Genomic DNA, 22841 nt, shown 5'->3' with positions numbered 1-22841 from the left:
CCAGGATCCTCTCTCTGATAGCCAGCTATCTTATGGGAGATTTCTTGGAGGAATTAGGGTTTCAATCGCAAACAGTACGGCAGTACCCACAATGGGATGGGGAGGCTTAGGAACAATTGGTTGGAGAAACTAGTAACCTTGCTATGGGGTCAGATTTGGACTTGGGGATGGGTTTATGTATAGGTTTAAATGGGTTTTAGGGCTTGCGGCCAAGGGAGATTAGGGTTTAGGGTTTTGTGGCAAAGGGATATTGGGGTTTTGGGGCTTGTCGTTGGGTTTAGTGGGGGTCTAGGGTTGAATAGGCTTGTAGGTAGGTCGCTGTCCTATGGTTCTTGATTGATTCTTGCTTTTCTTTCCTTGCATTCTTGGCCTTTCTTGGGGTTCTTGATGGGATGTTGCTTTCTTTTTTCCCTTTCTTGCGTTCCTGGTCTTTCTTGAGTTAGGAAATTCTGCAATTAGGGTTTTCTGGGTTTCCTAAGCTGCTGCAGGTTTGTAAGAAGGGAAAGAAGAAGAACGCCCAAGGGGGAAGGGCTATGTTGGTAGTTTAGGGCTAGGGAAAGGCAGGGGATTAGGTATTAGTTAAGGGGGAGGGGTTCTAAGGGAGCCGCATGGTGGGCAAGGGGGCTGGGGTTGTTTGCGACAAAGGGGAAGGGTGGGCAGGGTTTGTGTGAGCTAGGGAAGACGGAGGAGGGGTTGGGGTGGGTGTTTACTTGCCTGGGGACTGATTGATGCTGCTGGAATTGAAGAAGAAACACTCTAAATCTGCTATGATTACATGGTTTGAAGGCCTTATTTATAGCCTCAAATAAAGAAATAAATAAGGACTCTAAGTTGGAAACAAATTAGAACTCTAACTAGTTATCCAATTCTAACTCTAATTACTTAACACACTAAGGGCCTGTTTGGTTACATGAGTCTGGAGATTTCAAATCTATGGAGTTATAATTTATAAATTAGATGTTTGGTTGTGGAATGAAATATGTGGATTCATCATAAAAAACTATTTGATCGACGTGATTTTTGTGAATGTGCAAATGTATAGCTTTTTTGAAATCTTTGGATTTCACCCCTTACCCATAAATCTACAGAGTCATGTTTTTAGTGTAAAAAGGTGAGTCTCTAGATTTCATGAATCTAGAGATTTTTACAACCAAACGGGTATAATTCTCAGATTCATGAATCCAGAGATTTGAAATTTCTGGATTCATGTAACCAAACAGGCCCTAAGACTTTGTCTTGCACAAGAAAACTCAATAACTAACTTTAGAGGACTCCAATCCAAATTTTAAGAGTAGATATACAGTCCTAGTAAAAAGGAGAATCAAAGTGGACTCATTAGGGGATCCCAACATAACTAGGAATTACACCTAGACAAGGACTCTTAGGGTCTTTTTGGTATCAATTCTCGTTCTCATTCTCTGACATTTTTCATTTTTTTTCTTCTTTGGATGTGTTTGATGTCCATTTTAAATCCTACTTTTTTTTCTTCCAAAAGAATAGAGAAACCCCTAAAATCCGTAATAAACTTTTCGTCTATTCTAGGTCAAAAACTCATTCTATTCATTTTTGCACAAGCCATTTAAAATCCAAATGCAAATTGAGGGTCTAATAGTAAACATACATTCTTTTTATGAAAACCCTATTGTTTTTTCTTTTTCTCTCTCCAAAACCCTAATGACTTGTTCTCAATTTTTATTTTCATTTTTTTTTTATCAAATTTTCATCTTGACTTACCAAACTTATTTTTCAATCTATAATTTGTTCTAGACAAAAGTTACCAAACCACTTTTCATTTTTGACCAAAAATGGATTCTGGCATTCATTTCTTTTAAATAGGAAAAATAGAGAATGAGAACTAATACCGAAAGGGCCCTTAACTAACTTGCAAAATACTGATAAGGAAAGTAAAACAAAAATAGATCTAGGGTCTTGACAACACACTAGACTCAATGAGACGTAGAACTAAGACACCCGAATATTACTAAAATTACCAAAATTCCCCTGGTTCAAATTAGGGGTCTTAGCGATGGGGGATTCAACCCTTGGCCATGTGAAACCCCTTGAAATAATATGCATCAAACATGAGCCTGGATATTATCATACCCCATATTCAAACATAGAGCTTGTCCTCCCACTTCCAAAAGGCAAGACAAGTCCAGTGAAATCCAATGTTTGCCATAAGCCACACAATTGGGGCAAAGACAAGTCTTTATGTTGCAGTTAATGAATCTTTCATCGAATATCAAAGCATTGGCTATCATTGCCTACCTTGGAATATATCTCCTTGGCAACCATCTGCACAGTGGCTGCACTATCCAGAAGGAGATGACCTTCAACAACTCCAAGATCAGTGGACTTGAGGAGGTCGCTCATAAAACTGAGCACTCATTAGTCTCCCTAATCCGAGCTGGACCAGCAGTAAGAGGCTTCACTGAGGCTCCAATGAGATGGCTAGAAAAACCTCAGGAACCAAGGGAAAGAAAGCATGAGTGGAACCACATCAAAGAATTACTTCTATTAAGTTAAATGGAGTTGATGGGAACAAACGAAATTCATGTTAAATGGTGGAATAACATCCTCCGTTACTAGAGATGTAATGGAATGTCCAGACATGGCTGCTAATCAACACAATTAGTGGCAGAAAAACTAGAAAATAATCATCACATAAGAGCTTCACAATAAGCAAAGGACTTAATCTTTATTTTTTCGGTGGTTGAAAAAATAAAATACTCACCACCAGGGGGGGGGGGTAAAAGAGAAGGATCAAGCGGAGCTGGTAGGTGAAGTTGAGAAAGAAAAAGGAGGCAAGATGGTGGTCCTTTGTGGGCCATGGAAGCAAGAGAGGAAGGCGGAGTTGGAAGTCGTTGTCAATGGTGGATGTGGGAGGCCGAGAAAAAGGAGAAAGGAGGGGGGTGGCAGGGCTAACACTTCACTTCAAGGATTAGGGAGCACACAACCCTAAATTGATTCTTTCTCTGATGCTATGATGAATCTTTTGGAGAATTGATTTTGATGTGTCACAGATACTCTTTTCTTATAATTAGTGATAAAGAATACAAGTTACTAGTGTATCCTCGGGCAGCATAAGGAAAACCCCATGGACAATTCTAACTTGTACCCATATTCCAACACTACCTTATGTGGGAACCATATAATTGAAGCTAGGTTTTGCTATTTGGTCGTCTAGTTCTATTGAACTTCCAATTTCTTTAGTTTTGCTTTACTCATTGCTTAAATGATATTGTATTGCTATGAAATTAATATATGTTTAGTCTAGGACTATGATCTATGATTGTGTGTTAAATTTATTTTTCCATTGGTGCTACTATTCTTTTAATTTTCTGGTTTTAAAAATTATTTTCAAAATTGTGTATTTTGAAAAAGCACACATGTTATACATGATGTATGGGATTGAACTTGATATATGTGAGACAAAATCACTTGATCTACGCTGTGATGGTGTTGAATTGAATTTATTGTTGTTAATAATTTTATTTAATTATTTAAAAATTATTAAATATTTTCTGAAATCATTTAAAAATTCAAAAAGAAAATAATTTTCTGTGAGGTTTCTTCGACCTTAGATGGGAGGGATAGTGTGAGAATTGAGAAACACAACAACATAATAATAACAAATTGAAAATTAAATCTACTGAACTCACTAGCCTTGTGTAGTGGATGCTGGAGCTGCCTCTCCCATCTATTTTGGATGATTTTGAGGAGTTTTTTATTGCTACTTGGGTAGATCATCTGAATCTGCTGCTTCATTTTATCAATTGCAGCCTATGTGTGGTAGAGTTGGTATTCTTTGTTGATCTACCATCCTCAGAATTGTCACCACAGGCTCAAGTATCTTTACTACAATCCTCACAGTACCCCAAAAGTTCTCACTCAGTTTTGTATTTTGTAATATCCTCCCACTTGGGGTTGAAGAACCCTCCCAGTCAAACCACTGCTCCGATGCAAACGTCGACCTTGGATTCTTGCTCTCAAAGCTTTGTAGTACAATCCAATTTGTTGCAAACTTAGTAATGCCTAACCTCTCCAAGTCACTCAACACCGGTCCCTTATCATCTGTAGTGCATACCCATGGTTATAAATGAAGGTGCTAACCTGTCGGGTTTGGTCCACCAATCTTTTCACAATCTTACATTGACCCATATCCTTCAGCATGAGGTTAATGCAATGAATAACATATGGAGTCCAAAAGAGCTTATACCTGGCCAAAAAGCATGTCCAAAAGTGCTTTTTAGAGAAGCATGTATGTATCTAAAAATAGAAGAATATTAGTATAAGCATGTGTTTAATACTTGGGGTTCTCCATCATCCATCTTCTTCATCTCAACTTTTTAGAATTATGATCTATTATCTATGACAATTTTGACCACATGATCCACTCCAACCTCCACCACCACTTCCTTTAGCAACTTATAAATGTATTTTGCATCCTTCTTCTCCTTGGATGCATCCATCGACTTGAGGAACACCTTCCTTCCATCATAGTTCAACACGAAATTGATGATGGATTGTCTAGTGACACCAGTCCAACCATCACACATAATAGTAACCTTGTAGTGAGCCCACATAGGCGTTAAACTTGTAATGTATGCATTTAGATCTTTTTTATGCTTTGGTTGGTATACATTATAGAGCTTATGTGGAGTTGGCTGCTACGCACCATTCCCAACCTTGTTGATCTCCTCAAACATATCCTTATAGTAGCTTCCGTTGGCTACATTTGTTGGAATGCTGTGGTAGAAGGCCCATTTGGAGAAAGCAAACCCCACTTTCTCCTTCACATTCCCTCCAATGTGCTTCAATTTACTTTGTTTCTACTCTAGCCTCCTAAATAAGGTAGGATTTATGTAAAGAATTTGAACATTTGGATTTGCAGCTACTGTTGATGAAACTTAGCCCTGTGGGGCCCATGGGGCTGGGATGGGATCTGGCTCCTCCCTCACACTCTGGCTCCTCCTTATGGGCTGGGATCGGCCTCTCAGAGACTCTGGCTCTCTAGAGGACCCTGCTCCCATTGCCCTGTGTTGCCTCCTCAAATAATTGAGCCTCTGCTGCTCTCTGCTTATCATCATCGCTCTCCTTATCTATGTTGCCTTCCTTGACTCGGAAAGTCCATACTTTCTTGTCTTCTTTGGATCGATGTCTTGCTCTCTTATCTTTAGGAGGTCCTCTAGGAAAGCATCCTCGAACCCCTCTGGATGTACTCTCTTCTCCTTTCTCTTTCCTTTCCACCCCCTCAAAAGTTGTGTCATTGTTTGTTTGGTCTCTACAGGCACCTTGGGGCATCTTGTGACATTCATATCTTATGAAATCCCTCACAACCCTAACCCGAAAATCTATATTGTAGGCCTGAAAACCCAGAGTGTAGGAAGAAGACAACTGTGGGGCATTCAAATGGAACCCATTGGTTGTGACTTAGAACCAATGGAAGTAGATGGAGATGATGCTAAGCTAGAAACCTTGTCAGATTTCAGAAGAATATCTAACTTGAATGATGACGAACTTGGTAGATGGACCAAGAGTACAATAATGACATAAGTGGAAGGTCCTGAAAAACCAAGTAAGACCTTTCTGTAACTTGGAAAAGGACCTAAGAGGAAGTTAGAGCTTTCAGAGTACCAAAAATGCATTTTGACCAAAAAGGAGACAGTTGGCAGCCTGCCTTGCGACCAACCCAGGCGACCAACCAGTCTTGGGGCATAATTGTCACTTTTGGGAAATTAGGTTTCCGAAGCCCTATTTAAGTATTTTTGTTCTAAATCGTGTCATTATGTCATAAGGCCGTTAGAGAACATCAAAGACACTATAGAGAACTCTCTTCAAGGTGAAGGAAGATTTCCAAGCATTCGTAAAGTTTTCCGTCTGATGATTCTTCTTCTACAAGGTTAGCAATCACTCTCTTCTCTCTAGTTCTACTTTCTCTATTGTTTCTACCTACTGTAGAGACTTTGAAAAAGGTATAAATCTACTATAATGACCTATTCTTCCAATCTGTTAGTTCTAGAGTGAATCTCCATTCACTTTAGCTCTTCTGTGAACCTTACGGTGTGATTTCGGTAACGACTTAGTGTAGATCTATGTGATTTCTATTCTTTTTGTTTTGTCTGATTTCCAATCCATGCTATATCATATTCTATGTTGTTTGCAGACCTTTTTTACCTGTTCACTTAGTCCCAGAGTGAATCTCCATTCACTTTAATCTATCCGTGAATCTACCGTTTGATTTCGGATAAAACCTAACATAGGACTCGTTAGGTTTTCATTCCTTTGGCCTTGATTGATGCCTAAATCAAACTAGATAGTCTCCTACCATTATTTTAGAGTTTTCTAATTAATTTTGGAGTGATTTGGAACCTAAACGATGAGTTTCAGATTGATTTTAGGTTTTACTGTCCGTACACAGTAGCCTTGGTCGATTGGCTTGGCAACCTCAGGTGACCAAGCCAAGCAACCAAAGGGTATAGTGACAACAAAATGCCTTGATTTGCCCTCTTTTCATCTTCGAACCTTTAGGGTTTGTTCCTAACATTAAATCAACGTATTATTAGGACTTTCTGGGCAAGTTTGTATCCATCTTTTGATCTACTCTTCAACGGTTTAAAGTTGACAACAAGGTGAGGACGTTCACTTACAAATAATATAAGTTACTTTCTTATTTTGTAATAGAACTTGAATGCATGATCTATATTAATGTTTTAGGACTTATTAATGATAGATATGCCTCTATAATTTCAGAATGTTATTAGCAATGATAATATGCATCTTCGTTGAATATGTGAATGTTGGAAAGTGAATGAGTTATGATATGATGTTACTTTGAAATCATATTGTAATGTGATTGCTTAGTTGTGATTGTGGAATGGGAAATGCCAAGTGGGTGTCTCTGTTATAGGACATCAGTGGAGGTGGTATAGGACACATTCCTATGATGCCCCTTGGCACTTTCCATGATTAATGGATGTCATACCTAGGTTGTTTAGAAGTGTTTGGTTAGAAATCCGGTCATATTTCACCCTATCGGAGTGGGTATTGTGGCGGAGTGACCCGTGGCAGCAATGAGGATTGTGGGCACTCAAGATTCGTATCCAACCCGTGAGAGGACACAATCACATTGTGGGGGTCATTTATTGGTAGGGTCGCATTATAATAAGTTTGGGTTTATGGGCGCTCGAGACCGGTAGACAACCTGTGAAAGGATATGAGAGCTTCCCGTTTATTATATGTGGATGACCAATAGGGTTAAGAGTTCATAGTTAGAGTTGGTTCGAGCGAGTAGGATACAATGACTAAGGGGAAGGATACCAGAACGGATTGCGAGAGGCAAGGAAGGGAAGTATTTGACCCTATGTTGATTTGACTCAGTAGATGACTTGCATTAGACTATGTATAACTATAACATGTGCCAATACTCATACCAATGGTGGGGTGAGAGAGCGGTGACCTGAACCTCAGCCATGGTGATAGTCTGAGATAGATGCCTTGACCCAACTATCGTAAAGAACCTAAAAGACGTGCTTAAGAGCAGTGAGGGAGAGTGACTGAGACCACCCAGAGGAGTATGGTGTTCTATTTTAATGCGTGTCCGCCACTAGAGACTAGTATATGTTAGAGTTAGATGCTTACTTGCATGTTGTCTTATATCATATTGCATCATGTGTTGTTTTTGAATATTGATTTTAATTGTTATCTGTATTTGAACTACTCGCTAAGTTCTTTTGAGTTCACCCTTTGGCCTATGGGGAAAATGTTTGCTTTATACTTTGTTGTAGGTGTTGATGACGTGGAGATCCAGGGGTACGAGACCACGACGAGTGATTCGTACGGTATACAAGTATTGGCGATCACAAACATCACAATAAAGAATGCCCGTGTGACGACTTCGAGTACCAGGATTAGTCTAATTTTGGAGCTGGAGTACCTCGTACTGGATACAGAGATCTTTGAATATAGATGTTACCTTTTTGATAAGGAGACATACTATGAGTAGTATTTAGAACGATTTCGAGTCTTCATTAGTTTTTTTAGATGTAATACTTTGGTTGACTAGTCTTCTGCACTTTGACTATTAGAGTTTACTTTTGCATTCTCTTTTACTCTGATTGGTATCATTTTCCACACTACGATATTGTTTTGAGATCCTTTTGAGATCCATTCTTTAATTATTCTTTTAGTTACATTAATACAATGATTATTTCTTGCTCATGATTATACTATTGTGTTATGTGGGAGGATGATTGTTGAGACTTGATCTTCGGGGCTGTAGATCACACCTCTGGGTATTACAGTTAGGGTGCCGGTTGGGGGGATGTGACAAAGTGGTATCAGAGCCCAAAGTTTCATACAATCCTAACCACGAAAACACAGTAGTGGAGTATCTTCAGGTCATAGATCCAAAAGTGACCCAACTCTCTTAGAGTGGATAATAGAAAACAGCAAACTGGATGCTTGAACAAATGAAGCATAATACACCTAGAGTGAATACAACAACAACAACAACAACAATAAGCCTTGTCCCAACTAAATGGGGTCGGCTACATGGATTCTTGCCCTCCAATCAGTTCTGTTCGAGGCCATGCTAGATACAAGGCCTAAGCTATACATATCCTTTCTCACCACTTCTCCTAAGGTTATCTTAGGTCTACCCCTAGCTCTTCTAGTTCCTTCAATATGGATTATATCACTTCTCCGTACATGGGCATTTATAGGTCTCCGTTGGACATGACCGTGCCACCTCAAACGACTTTCTCGAAGCTTATCACTTATAGGAGCAACTCCTAGACCATCTCTAATATGATCATTTCTTATCTTACCCATTTGAGTTTTGCCACTCATCCATCTTAGCATCCTCATTTTTGCTACACTGAGTTTATCTATATGATTCTTTTTAACAGCCCAACATTCTGCACCGTACATCATGGCTGGTCGAACAGCGGTCCTATAAAAATTTCCTTTAAGCTTCAATGGAATACACCGATCACATAAGACCCCGGACGCACCTCTTCACTTCATCCACCCTATTTAAATTCTTTGGGAAACCCTCATCTTCTAAATCACCTCTTTTACTTATCATTGAACCTAGATACCTAAAACAATCACTCTGAGGAATCTCTTTATCGTCAAGTATCACCACCTCATCATCTGCCCTATCATGACTAAAGTTACAAATTAGATATTTTGTCTTCGATCTACTAAGTTTAAAGCCCTTTGAAACAAGCATATGAATAATGCACAATAACCATGGTGAAACAAGCATATACTCTATTGCAACAAAGGAAATTCATAATATATAATAAGTCAAGAGAAACATTTGAATTTAATTAATTGAGTAGAGAAGTTTTACAAGATGAAACTAAATTAAGTACATTTGAAGTCAACATAAATAAAAAATCCTAGAATTATCTATCTAGGCGATCGTCTCTGTGATCCTGAATTGTGACGATTTGTTAGAACATGGACCTCGTCCTTTACAAGTGATAATTTGCCCTCTATCGTGATTGACAATCGTGAACAATTGAGAATCTAAAGATGGTATCTCAGAAGTCTGATGCGAAGGACCTCCTACCTCGAACTGTCGAGGCAGAATATCATCATCCTCCTCATCTACCTGACGATCCTCCTCCTGTGCTTGATCATGTGCCTGACCTACATCCTCATCATCCTCATTTTCGGATCCCGCATATCCCTGGAGACCCATCATCAATATTAGTCGAGCTCCTATGAACCTTCCTATGTCACAGTGAAATATTGTAGTGTCCTTTAAGCTAACCTCGAAGAAGCGGAAGAGAAGGGTAAGAAAGCGAGATTCCAGACCCTAGGATACTCTAATTTGTCGATCATAACGTGCTGGATGATGTAGGCCAAGTCTATGGGATGACTCATGTACACTGAGTAAGTCGCCAGTGTGTCCATCACCGTAATCCTGTTGGGATGACCTCCCTTTGGCACGATGATCCTGCCGATGATGTGAGCAATGACCCTAGCTGATGGAAGCATCTGAGTTCTAAACCTAGGACTAACGCAACTCTTGTCATCCCAAAGTAAGGAGCAGATCTCGTTGAGCTCATAAGGGAATAGAATATCATTGCCCTCTATACTGACTGGAATCCACCAACATGCACTCGGAACATGTGGAACCTGAAGAATACGAGCCAACACTTGGGTGGAGAAACGAATATGTTTGTTTTAGATGATGAATGATTAGGTTATATTTGTTTTATTTTTAGTCTCAATTCGATTGCATTAGATGTATGTATTAGGACGGCTCATTTAGTTAAATTAATTAGTTAAAAATTTTGAAATCTTGTACTTTCGCGTTACCATTAAGAGGTTAAATTCTAAAGTGGTATATTTCCTTGAGATCAACCCGTTAGCTACATGATACTGTGTACTTGTGGTTATTTTTATTTTGCAAACAGTGACCAACCAATCCCGGGGCAGAATTGTCACTTTTAGGAAATTAGGTTTCTGAAGCCCTATTTATGTATTTTTTGTTCTAAATTGTGTCATTATGTCATAAGGCCGTCAAAGAACGTCAGAGACACTCTAGAGAACTCTCTCCAAGGTGAAGGAAGCTTTCGAAGCATCCGTGAAGTTTTCTGTCCGACGATTCTTCTTCTATAAGGTTAGCAATCACTCTCTTCTCTTTAGTTCTACTTTCTCTGTTGTTTCTACCTGCTGTAAAGACTTTGAAGAAAGTTTAAATCGACTGTAATGTCCTATTCTTCCAATCTCTTAGTTCTAAAGTAAATGGGTGAATCAACATTCACTCTTATTCTTACTTCACGGTGTGATTTTAGTAATGACCTATTGTAGATCATGTGATTTCTGTTCTTTTTGTTTTGTCTGATTTCCAATCCATGCTAGATCATATTCTATGTTGTTTTTAGACCTTATTCTACTGTTCATTTAGTTTTAGAGTGAATCTCCATTCACTCTAGTCTATCCGAGAATCTGCGGTTTGATTTCAGATGAAACCTAATATAGGATTCGTTAGGCTTTCATTCATTTGGCCTTGATTAATGCCTAAGTCATACTAGATAGTCTCCTACCATTATTTCAGAGTTTTCTAATTAATTTTGGATTGATTGGGAACCTAAACGATGAGTTTCCGATTGATTTTAGGTTTTACTGTCTGTACACAGTAGCCTTGGTCAATTGGCTTCACAGCATCAGGTGAACAAGCCAAGCGACCGAAGGGTATAGTGACAGCAGAATGCCTTGATTTGCCCTCTTTTCATCTTCGAACCTTTAGGTTTGATCCTAACATTAAATCATTCTGTTATTAGAATTTTTGGGGCAAGTTTAAATCCATCTTTTGATTTACTCTTCAACGGTTAAAGTCGACAACAAGGTGAGGACGTTCACTTACAAATAACATAAGTTACTTTCTTATTTTGTAATAGAACTTGAATGCATGATCTATATTACTGTTTTAGGACTTATTCATAATAGATATGCCTTTGTAATTTTAGAATGTTATTAGGAATGATGATATGCATCTTTGTTGAATATGTGAATGTTGGAAAGTGAATGAGTTATGATATGATGTTATGTTTGAAATCATAATGTAATGTGATTGTTTAGGTTGTGATCGTTAAATGAGGAATGCCAATTGGGTGTTTCTGTCATGGGACATCAATGGAGGTGGTATGGGACGCATTCTTATGATACCCCTTGGTGCTTTCCATGATTATTGGATGTCATACCTAGGTTGTTTAGAAGTGTTTGGTTAGAAACCCGATCATATTTCACCCTATCAGCATGGGTATTGAGGCCGATTGACCCGTGGCAGCAATGGGAATTGTGGGCGCTCAAGACCAGTATCCAACCCATGAGAGGACACATTCACATTGTGGGGCCCATTCATTGGTAAGGTTGCATTATAATAAGCCCGGGCTCATGGGCGCTCAAGACCGATAGACAACCCATGAGAGAACATGAGAGCTTCCTGTTTATTATATGTGGATGATCAATAGGGTTAAGAGTCCGTAGTCCGAATTGGTTGGAGCCATAGGATAAGATGACTTTAGGGGGAAAGATACCGGAACGGATTGTGAGAGGCAAGGGAGGGAAGCAACCGACCCTAAATTGATGTGATTCAGTAGATGACTTGCATCGGGCTAGGTATAACCATGACATGCTCCAATACTATACCAATGGTGGAGTGAGAGAGTGGTGACCTAAACCTCAACCATGATGATAGTCTGAGATGGATGCCTTGACCTAACTGCTGCGAAGAACCCAAAAGACGTGGTTAAGAGCTATGAGAGAGAGTGACTGAGACCGCTTAGAGGAGTTTGGTGTTCTATCTTAATGCGTGTCCGCCACTAGAGACTAGCATATGTTAGAGTTAGATGCATACTTGCATATATTTTCATATCATATTGCATCTTGTTTTGTTCTTAAATATGAATTGTAATTGTTATCTATATTTGAACTACTTGCTGAGTTCTTTTGGGCTCACCCTTTTGGGACAATGTTTGCTTTAGACTTTGCTACAGGTGTTGATGAAGCTTAGCCTTATTGATAGGGAGACATACTATGATTAGTACTTAGAACGATTTCGAGTCTTCCTAAGTTCTTTCATGTGTGATACTTTAATTGACTATTAGAGTTTACTTCTGCATTCTCTTTTACTCTGATTATTTTGGTATCATTTTCCGCACTTTGATATTGTTTTGAGATCCTTCTGAGATCCATTCTTTAATTACTTTTTTAATTACATTAATACAATGCTTATTTCTTGCTCATGATTATACTATTGTGCTATGTGGGTGGATGATTGTTGAGACTTGATCTTGGAGGCTGTGGATCACACTTCTGAGTATTGCAGTTAGGGAACCGGCTGGGGGGATATGAAATATCTCCCCAAAGTAGATGCCACTTTAGTCTACCTATTCCAATCTGTTTCTTGCAATAATTACATTCAGACTTTTTCTTATTTGTAGTCAGTGGCCTCCCATGCTAGCAAGCAATGTTCAACAGCTTTTAAAGTATATACTCGATACAAGATTTACACATTTAAGTATCTTCAAAACCATTACTAAAACTCCAAAAATTACATACGTGCTTCTACTAATATTCTCCTATTTTTAAATATAAAGATAAAATAATTAGTATTTTTTTTGAATTTTTAAATAATTCCAAAAGATATTTAATAATTTTCAAATATTTAATTAAATTATTAACAACAATAAATTCAATTCAACCACAGCATAGATCAAGTGATGGTGTCTCACATGTGTTAAGTTCAATCCCATACATCATCATATATACATATATTTTTTTAAAAAAATCAGAAAATCAGAACATAATTTAGAAAATAATTTTTAAAATCAGAAAATTAGTAGAATGGTATCACTAATGAAAAGATAACAACACACAATCATTGGTCATAGTCCTAGATTGAACATATATTAATCTATAGCAATGCAACTATGAATAAAGCAAAAATAAAATAAATGGGAAGTTTGGAACAAACCTTGCAACAATCTCCCAAAATGATGTGTTTGAAGGCAAAGGAGTTGTCGGTTTAGGGTTAAAATGGGATGAACTCACAAAAAACTTGGGATAAATCAATTTGGAGGTCGAAACCTAAGCTATGAAACTAGGTGGAAGACTTGAAACCTGTGAAATACCGTAGGTTTTAACCGAGAGTGAAGGCTTCTAAAGAAAAAATCGACCTGACTAGTTTTGGTCAAAATTTCGACCTGTTTCAGTAGAAACATTTACTTATTCGACTCACCTAGAGAAACGATTGAAATTTGTACCATGGTGGAGAGGATGGAACTGGATCCGTCAAAACTGACAATCATCAACTTAGAGGTAAGATTGTGATTTGTGATAGCACTAGTGTCTAGTAGGAAGTGACTGCGGTAATTATTTCATTTCATAATTCATACTATTTTACTAACCTATGTTATTGTTTATATTAGATGAAGTCACTCAGGGATGCTAGCAATATTGGCACAGGATACCACTGTTGGGGGTTATTCCAAAATCTAAATCTCTATCTATCATTAATTCATTATATCCTATCGTTAGTTAGTTACTTAAGTTATGTATAACACTATTATAGCTGAATGGTGAGTGTAATATGGGGCTGACTCACCCAACTTGTTTGTGATTTCATGTAAAATGCTCTCATAGACATGTTAGCCACTGGGTGTGAGTGGGATTGGAGCACTTTCAACCTCATCCACTCGAAGAGACACAACCTATTGGGTGTGAAGTGGCTAAAGGACCTTGTCTATGTACATTATAATATGAGATTGAGGGAAGATCACGTTAGACAAGGGATGGCGAGAGATAATAACCTGATTGAGTTGTCCGACATATTTGAGGTGGATGATGATGAATGTGGCCAGCTTGGCAGCCTCCATGGGATCCACAAGCTTGGGTGAGTCTAGAGGATCTGGATATTACAGTGCATGGAGAGTGTTGGTCTTCACCATATGTGGCTTATTATGGCTATGGATATGGGGGAGCATCATCAACATATGGTGGAGTTGGGGGATTATCTACTTATTCTTTTGATGATGGCAATAGCATGCAATCTGCAAATGGGTATGGATCGTATGGTGATGGAGCGGCAGGGCCAGTAGCATATGCCATTGGCTGACTCTGTCTTTGGAGTTCCACCAACACCAGTTGGTCGAGCTCCAGTTGTGGTAGTCTGGTAGAGTACTTACAGTCTGCTGGGTCAATTCCAAGAGTGGGTGTCCATTAGAGTGTCTTCCCATATGACACATTTCCTAGGATGGGATATCTACATAATGTGGTTGATTCCACCTATAGAAACACAGTGAATTAATTCATGGATAACTTCAGGCATAGCATGTCATGGCTAGCTTTCATCCAATATTCGGAGTACTACTAACGAGAGGGGTGGATCTACTAGTTCCAGCCAAGCACTCAACTGGGAACTGAAGCTTGGGACTTTGTAGTTGGTTATTGTATTTTATTGACTTCTTGTATATGTAATTTTCTATCAAACCATTCATGTATGCTGATTCTATGTTATATGCAATACAATTTGTACTTCTCGGAACCAGTCGTGTGTTAGTATACTCGAATGATTACTTTTCAGTGGTCTTTTTATTTTTAGCTAATTTTAACAAACTACTAGTTCCATTGTATTTATTATGCTTTAAATAGATGGGAGGCAAGAAATCATATGAGAAATAGGGCATTTAAGGGTTGAAACCATGGTCGAAATGTTCCATATGTTGACTGAAATTTCGGTTGAAACCTGGATATCTTGGTTTCTGGCCTGGTTAAAACCGGCCTTGAAACTGAGATTCCAATCCTTGGTTTCAAAACAAGTATTCACTTCAAGACAGGCCAAATCCTTGTCCAATGGCTTAAATAAGTAGTCTAAAGGTTTAAATGGGTCATGGGCTGTGAACTTTTATGTTCTCTATATTAATGGTCCTATTTTGATTGCCCATATATCAGGGATAAGTGGTGCATATGTGTTTAACTAATTACTTGTATCCGGACCTCTGAAACTTTGAAGTCTTGGGGGTGTAAAATGTCAGTTTTGTTGTTCCTTGTGACGGGCCTTGAAATTGTAGAGTTCACTAAATGCCTTGGAAATTTACCTAGTCTATGAGAGATCCAATGAGGTTCTAGAACCCTCTTAACCTATATACTGAAAAGTTTCTCGTAAGCATTTGAAATCTGAATTTGAATGAAATTGACTTTATACAATTATTCTATGAGAAACATGGCTACATGAGATTCTATCTCTCATGGGAGGTTGGGTGGTTGCCTGGTTGCCTGGTAGGGAGATGCTACTTCGGTTTGGGGCAGGGCTCTTCATGTACATCCTTTTCATCTATCTTATTTCCTCTATTCTGTCTCTCTGGTTTTAAAGCAAAAACACATTGAGTCTGTTTCAATTTAGTTATTGCTGTTCCTGTAGCTTGTCTGAGAACATCTTATTACAGATTGTTAGGGGATAACAAAACCTAAGTAAATATTGATTTAGTGCAGTAAAAATAGGCTATGATACCCCGTTTTCAAAATCTTCAATTTGTTTGGATTTCTCTAATCAGCAGCATCCAGTTTTTGAGTTTTGATTGTCTCCCCTTAACTGGGTTTGTAATATCCTATTATCTTGAATTAGTCAGAACTTATTACAAGGTTAATCTGGACTCCATTAATCATCTCCTCATATCAGCCAGGAGCAGTGATTTATTTTTGTAATTATTCTGTACAGGTTTGGCAGTTGTTGATTGCTCTGCCAGTTCTGACACCATTGAGGTGCTAAAGCAGGCTGTTGATTTTGGCTGCTGTATTGTGCTGGCAAATAAGAAACCTCTTACGTCTTCCATGGTTAGTAAGAATTCATGAAAAACTGGATCAACTCTGGTTGTTCTTGCAAGACAAATGAAGTTCTATGGTGAAAGAAATGGCAAACCCCATCGCTTTTTTATTATCTATTGAATGGGTGCATTTGTCTTCAGCTACTTTTTGCTTATTCCATATCTCACACGACAATGTTAGATTTGGTGCAAGAAAAATAGAAAGTTCACGGTTCTTCACTTTGCAGGAGGATTTTGAGAAACTGGTCTCACGTCCACGTCATTTCCGACATGAATCAACTGTAAGTACTCCCATTTCACATGTCATTTACAGATGCTTGTTCAATAAAGGAGCAAATAATATATTATTGATGGCCATAATTATGACCATTGCTTGTGACTAATGAAAAATGATTAGTGTTGTTGAATTTTCTCTTATTTGGTTTCGTAATAAAGCAAAATCCATTGCTACTTTGAGAGAATTCTAGTATATGTAAGCTGCATTGACAGGCCAAATTAAGCCGGCTCTTAGTTCGTCTGTCACTCTATTCCAAAAGTGCCACATTTTAGAAATGGTTTTAAAATTAGAAATTAGAAAAAAAAATCAAAATATTTGATGGATACAATCCAAGAAAAATAATCATTGGAAAAAAGTGTTATGGAGTTGATCTTCACAATTAAAATGTCTTTGTGGCTAACCCTGAGGGTTCTGCATTGTTGGGTGTTGTGGGTCATCCATGTCATCTTCAATTAGCAAATGTTTCTCTGCCAAGGCTGTTCTTCCTGCCCGTGGTGTTAGAGGGCAATAACCTGCTGTTTTCTTACGGTCCCAGGAGGGATGTGTCGGGAACAGTCATGACCAATAGAATTTTATGCGAAGACTTAAATCTGTATCTTTATGCTGGCTGCCTGAGATCCTTAAATCCACCTAGCAGAAGCCCTCCTTCTACATAGCAAGAAAGGACATTTGGCCACGAAAACAATTACAATGTTAAATCCTAGAAAGAGGGCATTGGGCTTATCCTGCCACTGAACAGGATTATATTTGAAATAGGTTATCCTGCTCCTATTCACTAGGAGAATCATTGATAGAATGATTAGGAGCTGGAGTTTGATGGAAGGAGGCATCATGCAATGCTGTAGTATTTTCCCTCATATTTGACCAGATTTTGGCTGTACAAGAACTCAGAGGTTGGATGTAGTGTTGCTATCGGTGGAGATGCCTTCTAATCCACTTCCTATAGTGAACTTCTTTTTGTACTTGGCAACATGCATATATTGAATGCAGATGTACGTTTTGAGTGTACATAAGTAAAATGTTTTTCAGTTACCTATTGAATAGGAAAAGACAAAGCCCAGCCTTCCCCCCCCCCCCCCCCCCCCAACGTAAACCAGATCCAGGACCATCCAAAGAGGGCCCAAGGGATTTACCAGCACCCTGTGGCTCTGCCAAGAACCTAGGTAATTTTGTCAATTTTAAAATTTCTGCTGAGTCTAAGTTAGGGTATAATTGGTACATCATGTTAGTGGGACCTTAGATCTATTTTATTTTTAAATTGGAGTCTTAATATTCCAAGCTTTAAAGAGTTTTGGTTAGGGTAGAATTCCTAGTTTGTGAAGGAGTCCTCTAGAGATGCCCTACTTTTTGCAAGAAGTCCATATCTACTCTTAGAATCCAAATTGGATTCCCCTAGAATAAGTTATGAAATTCCTTGTGTGAGTTAGAGTCATTTTTTTTGGGGGGGGGGGTGTCAAGTAGCATCCTAGTCAAGTAGGAGTTTTAGTTTGATTTGAAGTGCAAGTTAGAGTCCTAGTTTGTTTTCTCTCCAGATTGTAAAAGGTAGTTTATGTTTAATTAAATTAAGTGAGAATTGAAGGAGCATAGACCTGGACTCATTGGTTCCTTTGGGGGAACTTGTGGCTACTGTTTGTAGGAGTTTTCTGCAGAATTTTGAAATTTCCAGCTTCCATCTTCTTCCTTGAAGCATAGAAAAAAATTCGAGGGGAACTCAAGTTTCGACCAGGTGAAAATGGGAAACTTGGGTGGGAAACTGGGAAATTTTGAGGAAACTGATGATTTTTTTGTGCAAGTTTCGAGTCTTTTGACATGATGTTTCGACATGCTTTAGGGAGTATTTTAGGGTGAGATTCTGCATTTAAGCTAATTAGAGTATAAAGAACACATTGGCTGTATTTTTCTAAAAAAATCAATGTAGATATGTCATTCAATGTACATAACATCAATGTAGAGTTGTCCGAGAAGTATAATATAAACTTAACTACTTAAGTACATAACATTCAATATATAATTTCTAACTTCAAAACATCAAATACAAAGTAATTGACAATAAAAGAAAAATACAACTTAGTGCTAAGAGGAGTGCCAAGAGTAGATCCATTCCTATGAGCTGAGTAGTATTATGCCTGTAACATCCTCTCCTCCAACCAACGAACATAGACATCCCATGACATTTTACGCATATGGTTGTTAAGGTAATCGACAACTATAACTTTTCTAAGTCTGGTCATCAACATTCCTAAGATAACCAGTCAAAGGGAATGCGCAATTTGGATAGGGAAGTCCTGATGTAGGGGGTATTTGTTGTGGTATTCGAGGAAACATGAAATAAACAAAAAGATTGAAAATTTAGGAAAGCTACAAAATTTGCTGGAAAAAGTCTCAAGTTTCCACGAAATTTCCAATGTTTCCCACGAAATTTGGGAATTTTTTTTTCCCTCGTGAACCCGCTGGTCCAGCTTGGTTGAACTAGGTTTCGAGGTTTCAACAAGTTTCGATTGAAATTTGGGATTTTTTTTGGGTACCCTAGTTTTTCGTTTCGAAGTTCCCAAAATGGGAAATTTCGCAAGTTTCGAAGGAATTTTGTTTTATGCCTCGAAGTATAAGCAACCCTACCTCGGCCCTCGCCCCTTCTCCCGTTCCTCACTTCCGTAGCCTTCCTTCCACATTCCCAAACCCTAAATCTGCTGTTACACCCCCCCCCCCCAAAAAAAAAAAAAAAATCGCATATCCTTTTTTAAAATTTTTCCAGAATTTTTCTGGAATCTTCAGACTTTTTATTAGACCTAAAATTCAAGGTTGGATCTATGACAATCTAACCATTAGATCTGTCCCAAACTTTAGGAACATCATTCCCTAAACCCTACTGACCTTCCCTCCCAATTTCAGCCCAATTGGACCAAGCTGAACCCTGGAAAAATTCTGCAATTAATATTCTCTACTAGGAACCCTAAAATCCTAAGATTACAAATTCCTCATTCTCTTCAACTATTCATCCAAACCCTAAGCCCTTCTAGAATTAACTTTAGTCTACCCTAATAGCACTCCACCCTAACCCTAACCCTAGACCAAACCCTAGAAAACCTAATTTTCCGAAATCCAAGACTTGAATTCAATTATAAAACTAAAATTACAGCAAGGTTTCTGACATAGTTTGCTAAACTCTAACCCTGACGCCTGTTCAACCCTAGTACCCATAAATCAGCCAAATATCTTCAACCGTAGGGTACTATAGACCCTAGAAGACTACTGATTCTTAGGAAGAGGATCCTAGAGTGGGTCTATGTTGGTTGGTTCGGTTTATTTGTGGGTTGGGTTAATTATGAGTTGTGGTTCAAGTTATTTTTATTCAGTTGTTTAGTGAGGGTAAATATGTAACTTTTTATATTTCACATTGTTATAAATAAGAAACTTAGTGGTCACATTGATCAACTAGGCGATTGAATTATTTCCACATGGCATCAGAGCTAGGGTGAAATTAGAATCGACAAACCAAGGCAATTTTTTCCCCTCTTTCTTCTGCTTCTTTCTTTTCGATTTTTTCTTTTCTTTTTTCTTCCGCTGGACTTCCTCTCTCTTTGTTTCTGCTATTGGCAGAATCTCTGTTTCTGTTCCTTTGGGTTCTCATAGAACCAAAAAAAAAAGCTTCTCTTTCTTTTCGATTTTTTCTTTTCTTTTTTCTTCCGCTAGACTTTCTCTCTGTTTCTGCTATTGCCAGAATCTTTATTTCTGTTCCTTTGGGTTCTCAAACAACAAAAAAAATAAAAAATAAAATAAAACAAACTCTCTTCATTTTTTCCGCCTTTCTTTCTTCTTCTTCTTCTTTTTTTTCTTCTACCTGTCTTTCTTGATTCTTCTTCAGTTTTCTGCCTCTGCTCTCTCCCTCGCTGTGTTTCCACCGCTGACAACATCTTCCTCCTCTCCTTTCTCCTGTTTCTTAATGTTGGTCTCTTCTCTACTGCAATGAAACAAATTTTTTTTTTGCAGTTTTTACACCTCCTGCAATGTTTCAGACTCTTCTAAAACAGTTTGAAGACTGAAGAACAGCAGGTTTGATGCAGTATTGATCAGAAAATTACTGCAACATTGACTCTGAAAATTACAGCAGATTTGATCAGCCCTTTCAGCAGGTTTGATCAGATTTTTCAGAAGGTTCGCCCAAAATTTTCAGTAGGTTTTATGCTGTAGTTATCAGAAAATTACTACAACATTGAATCAGAAGATTACAACAGCTCAGAGAAAATTACAGCAGCTTTGATCGGCCCTTTCAACAGGATTTGATCAGTGTTTTTTTTCTTCTTTTTCCAGAAGGTTTGATCAACATTGTTTTTTTGCTGCTGTTTTTTGGTGAGTGAATTGAAGATATGACTACACCGGATGTTTCTACAGTTCCGACAAGTCATGAAAATTATCTCAACCGTCCATCACTCTGTTAAATTTGATGGAACTAATTACTTGATCTAGTCTTGTTCTGCATATTTGACAATTACTGGAAGAGGTCTAGTCTGTCATATTATGGGCACTACACCCAAACCTTTGAATGCTGGCATCATCAGGATAAGTGGATTTCACATGACTCTCTTATCATGTCGTTCCTCTTGAGTTTCATGCATCCAAAGCTAACTAGGGAATATTTATTGTTGGATACAGCAGCCCAGATTTGGAAGGGCACTAAAGAGACTTATGGACAATTGGGGAATGATGCGCAAATCTATGAACTACGAAAGAAACTTCATGAGACCACACAGAAAGAGTTGACAGTTGCCTAGTACTATGTTGAATTACGCTCTCTCTGGAAAGAGTTAGATCATTATGGTGACTACCAACCGACTAATCCTAATGATGTGGTTGTCTACAGGAAATATGTTGACCAAATTTGGGTGTATGATTTTTTGGCTAGATTAAATGTGGAGTATGATCAGTTCGAGTACAGGTTTTGAGTTGCTCTCCCTTTCCTACACTAGAACAATCTTATGCTCTACAGTCATCTACCGCTGCCGCTGCCACTGCCTCTTCTAATGCCTCGTCAATTGCCCTTTTGAATTCCTACCTTGCTACTTCAGGTACTGTATTTAAAGGCTTCCATGCTTCTTCAGTTTCTGCTCCATGGATTATTGATACTGGAGCAACAGATCATATGATAGGTTTTGCTTCTTTTTTCTTGAATTACTTACCTACCTTAGGGAAAGATAAGGTCAGTATAGCTAATGGCTCTTACTCTTCCATTGCTGGAAAGGGAACCATATAGCATTCACCGTCCCTTTCTTTGTCCTTAGTTTTACATGTTCCATCTTTTTTTTGCTAACCTTCTTTCCATTAGTAGTCTTACCAATGACTTGAATTGTAAGGTCATTTTTTTTTCCAGGATCTGGTAACGGGGAAGGAGATTGAACGTGGTAAACTAGACAACAGACTTTACTTGTTGGAATCGAATGGAGCCTCTTCTTCTGCAATGCTCGCTACTCCTCATCCGGTCAATTTGTCAGCTCTCCACCAGTGGCATTGTAGTCTAGGCCATCCCCCTATAGGAACTCTAAGAAAAAAATTTCCCGATTTAGTCTCATCTTGTCATAGGGAATTTTTTTGTAAACCTTGTGTTTTTGCTAAACAGACTCGTTCAAGTTATTTGCCTTCTCATAATAATATAAGTTCTATTCCTTATATGTTAATTTATAGTGATGTGTGGGGGCCTTGTCACCACATATCTATTATTGGCCATCGTTTTTTTGTTACTTTTATTGATTGTCATTCTCGCTCCACGTGGATTTATCTTTTAAAACAAAAAAAATAAAGTTTTTTGATGTTTTCAAGATTTTCATAATATGATTAAAACTCAATTCAATGCCACTGTGAAGGTCCTTCACAGTGACAATGGAACCGAGTATAGTGAAAAAGAATTTCATAATACCTCTCTGATTCTGGCATAATACATCAGACTAGTTGTGTTGATACTGCGGCCCAAAATGGAGTGGCCGAACGGAAGAACAAACATCTTTTAGAGATTGCTCGTTTTCTTCTAATTGCCATGAATGTCCCCGACCAATATTGGAGTGGCGCAGTTCTAACTGCATCATACCTCATGAATAGGATGCCTAGTAGAATCTTTGACTTCAAATGCCCCAGTGAGGTCCTTCAAGGGACATCTTCCTTTATAGTTCCTCTTAAGGATATTTGGTTGTGTGTTATGCCAGAACTTCGACCCACAAGAGTAAGTTGGA

At 38.3% G+C, this 22841-nt stretch overlaps 1 protein-coding gene across 4 annotated transcripts in view; it reads left to right on the top strand.

Annotated features, from left to right (window-relative positions):
* The window catches only part of LOC149022347 (Glyceraldehyde-3-phosphate dehydrogenase-like family protein), a 69882-nt gene that overhangs the window by 7249 nt on the left and 39792 nt on the right, over positions 1–22841 (top strand). For all 4 annotated transcript variants that reach the window (XM_089150473.1, XM_089150475.1, XM_089150476.1 and 1 more), the window contains exons 4-5: positions 16241–16356; positions 16574–16627. In XM_089150473.1, the coding sequence (XP_089006599.1) occupies positions 16241–16356; positions 16574–16627 (170 nt within the window). The remainder of the gene's footprint in view (positions 1–16240; positions 16357–16573; positions 16628–22841) is intronic.

The sequence above is a fragment of the Hakea prostrata genome, chromosome 3, assembly GCF_041222555.1.
Source record: "Hakea prostrata isolate BN-2017 chromosome 3, UWA_Hpros_2, whole genome shotgun sequence".
Classification (NCBI taxonomy): Eukaryota; Viridiplantae; Streptophyta; class Magnoliopsida; order Proteales; family Proteaceae; genus Hakea; species Hakea prostrata.
Note: the sequence above shows the minus strand (reverse complement) of the source record. Positions and strands in the feature narration are given on the sequence as shown.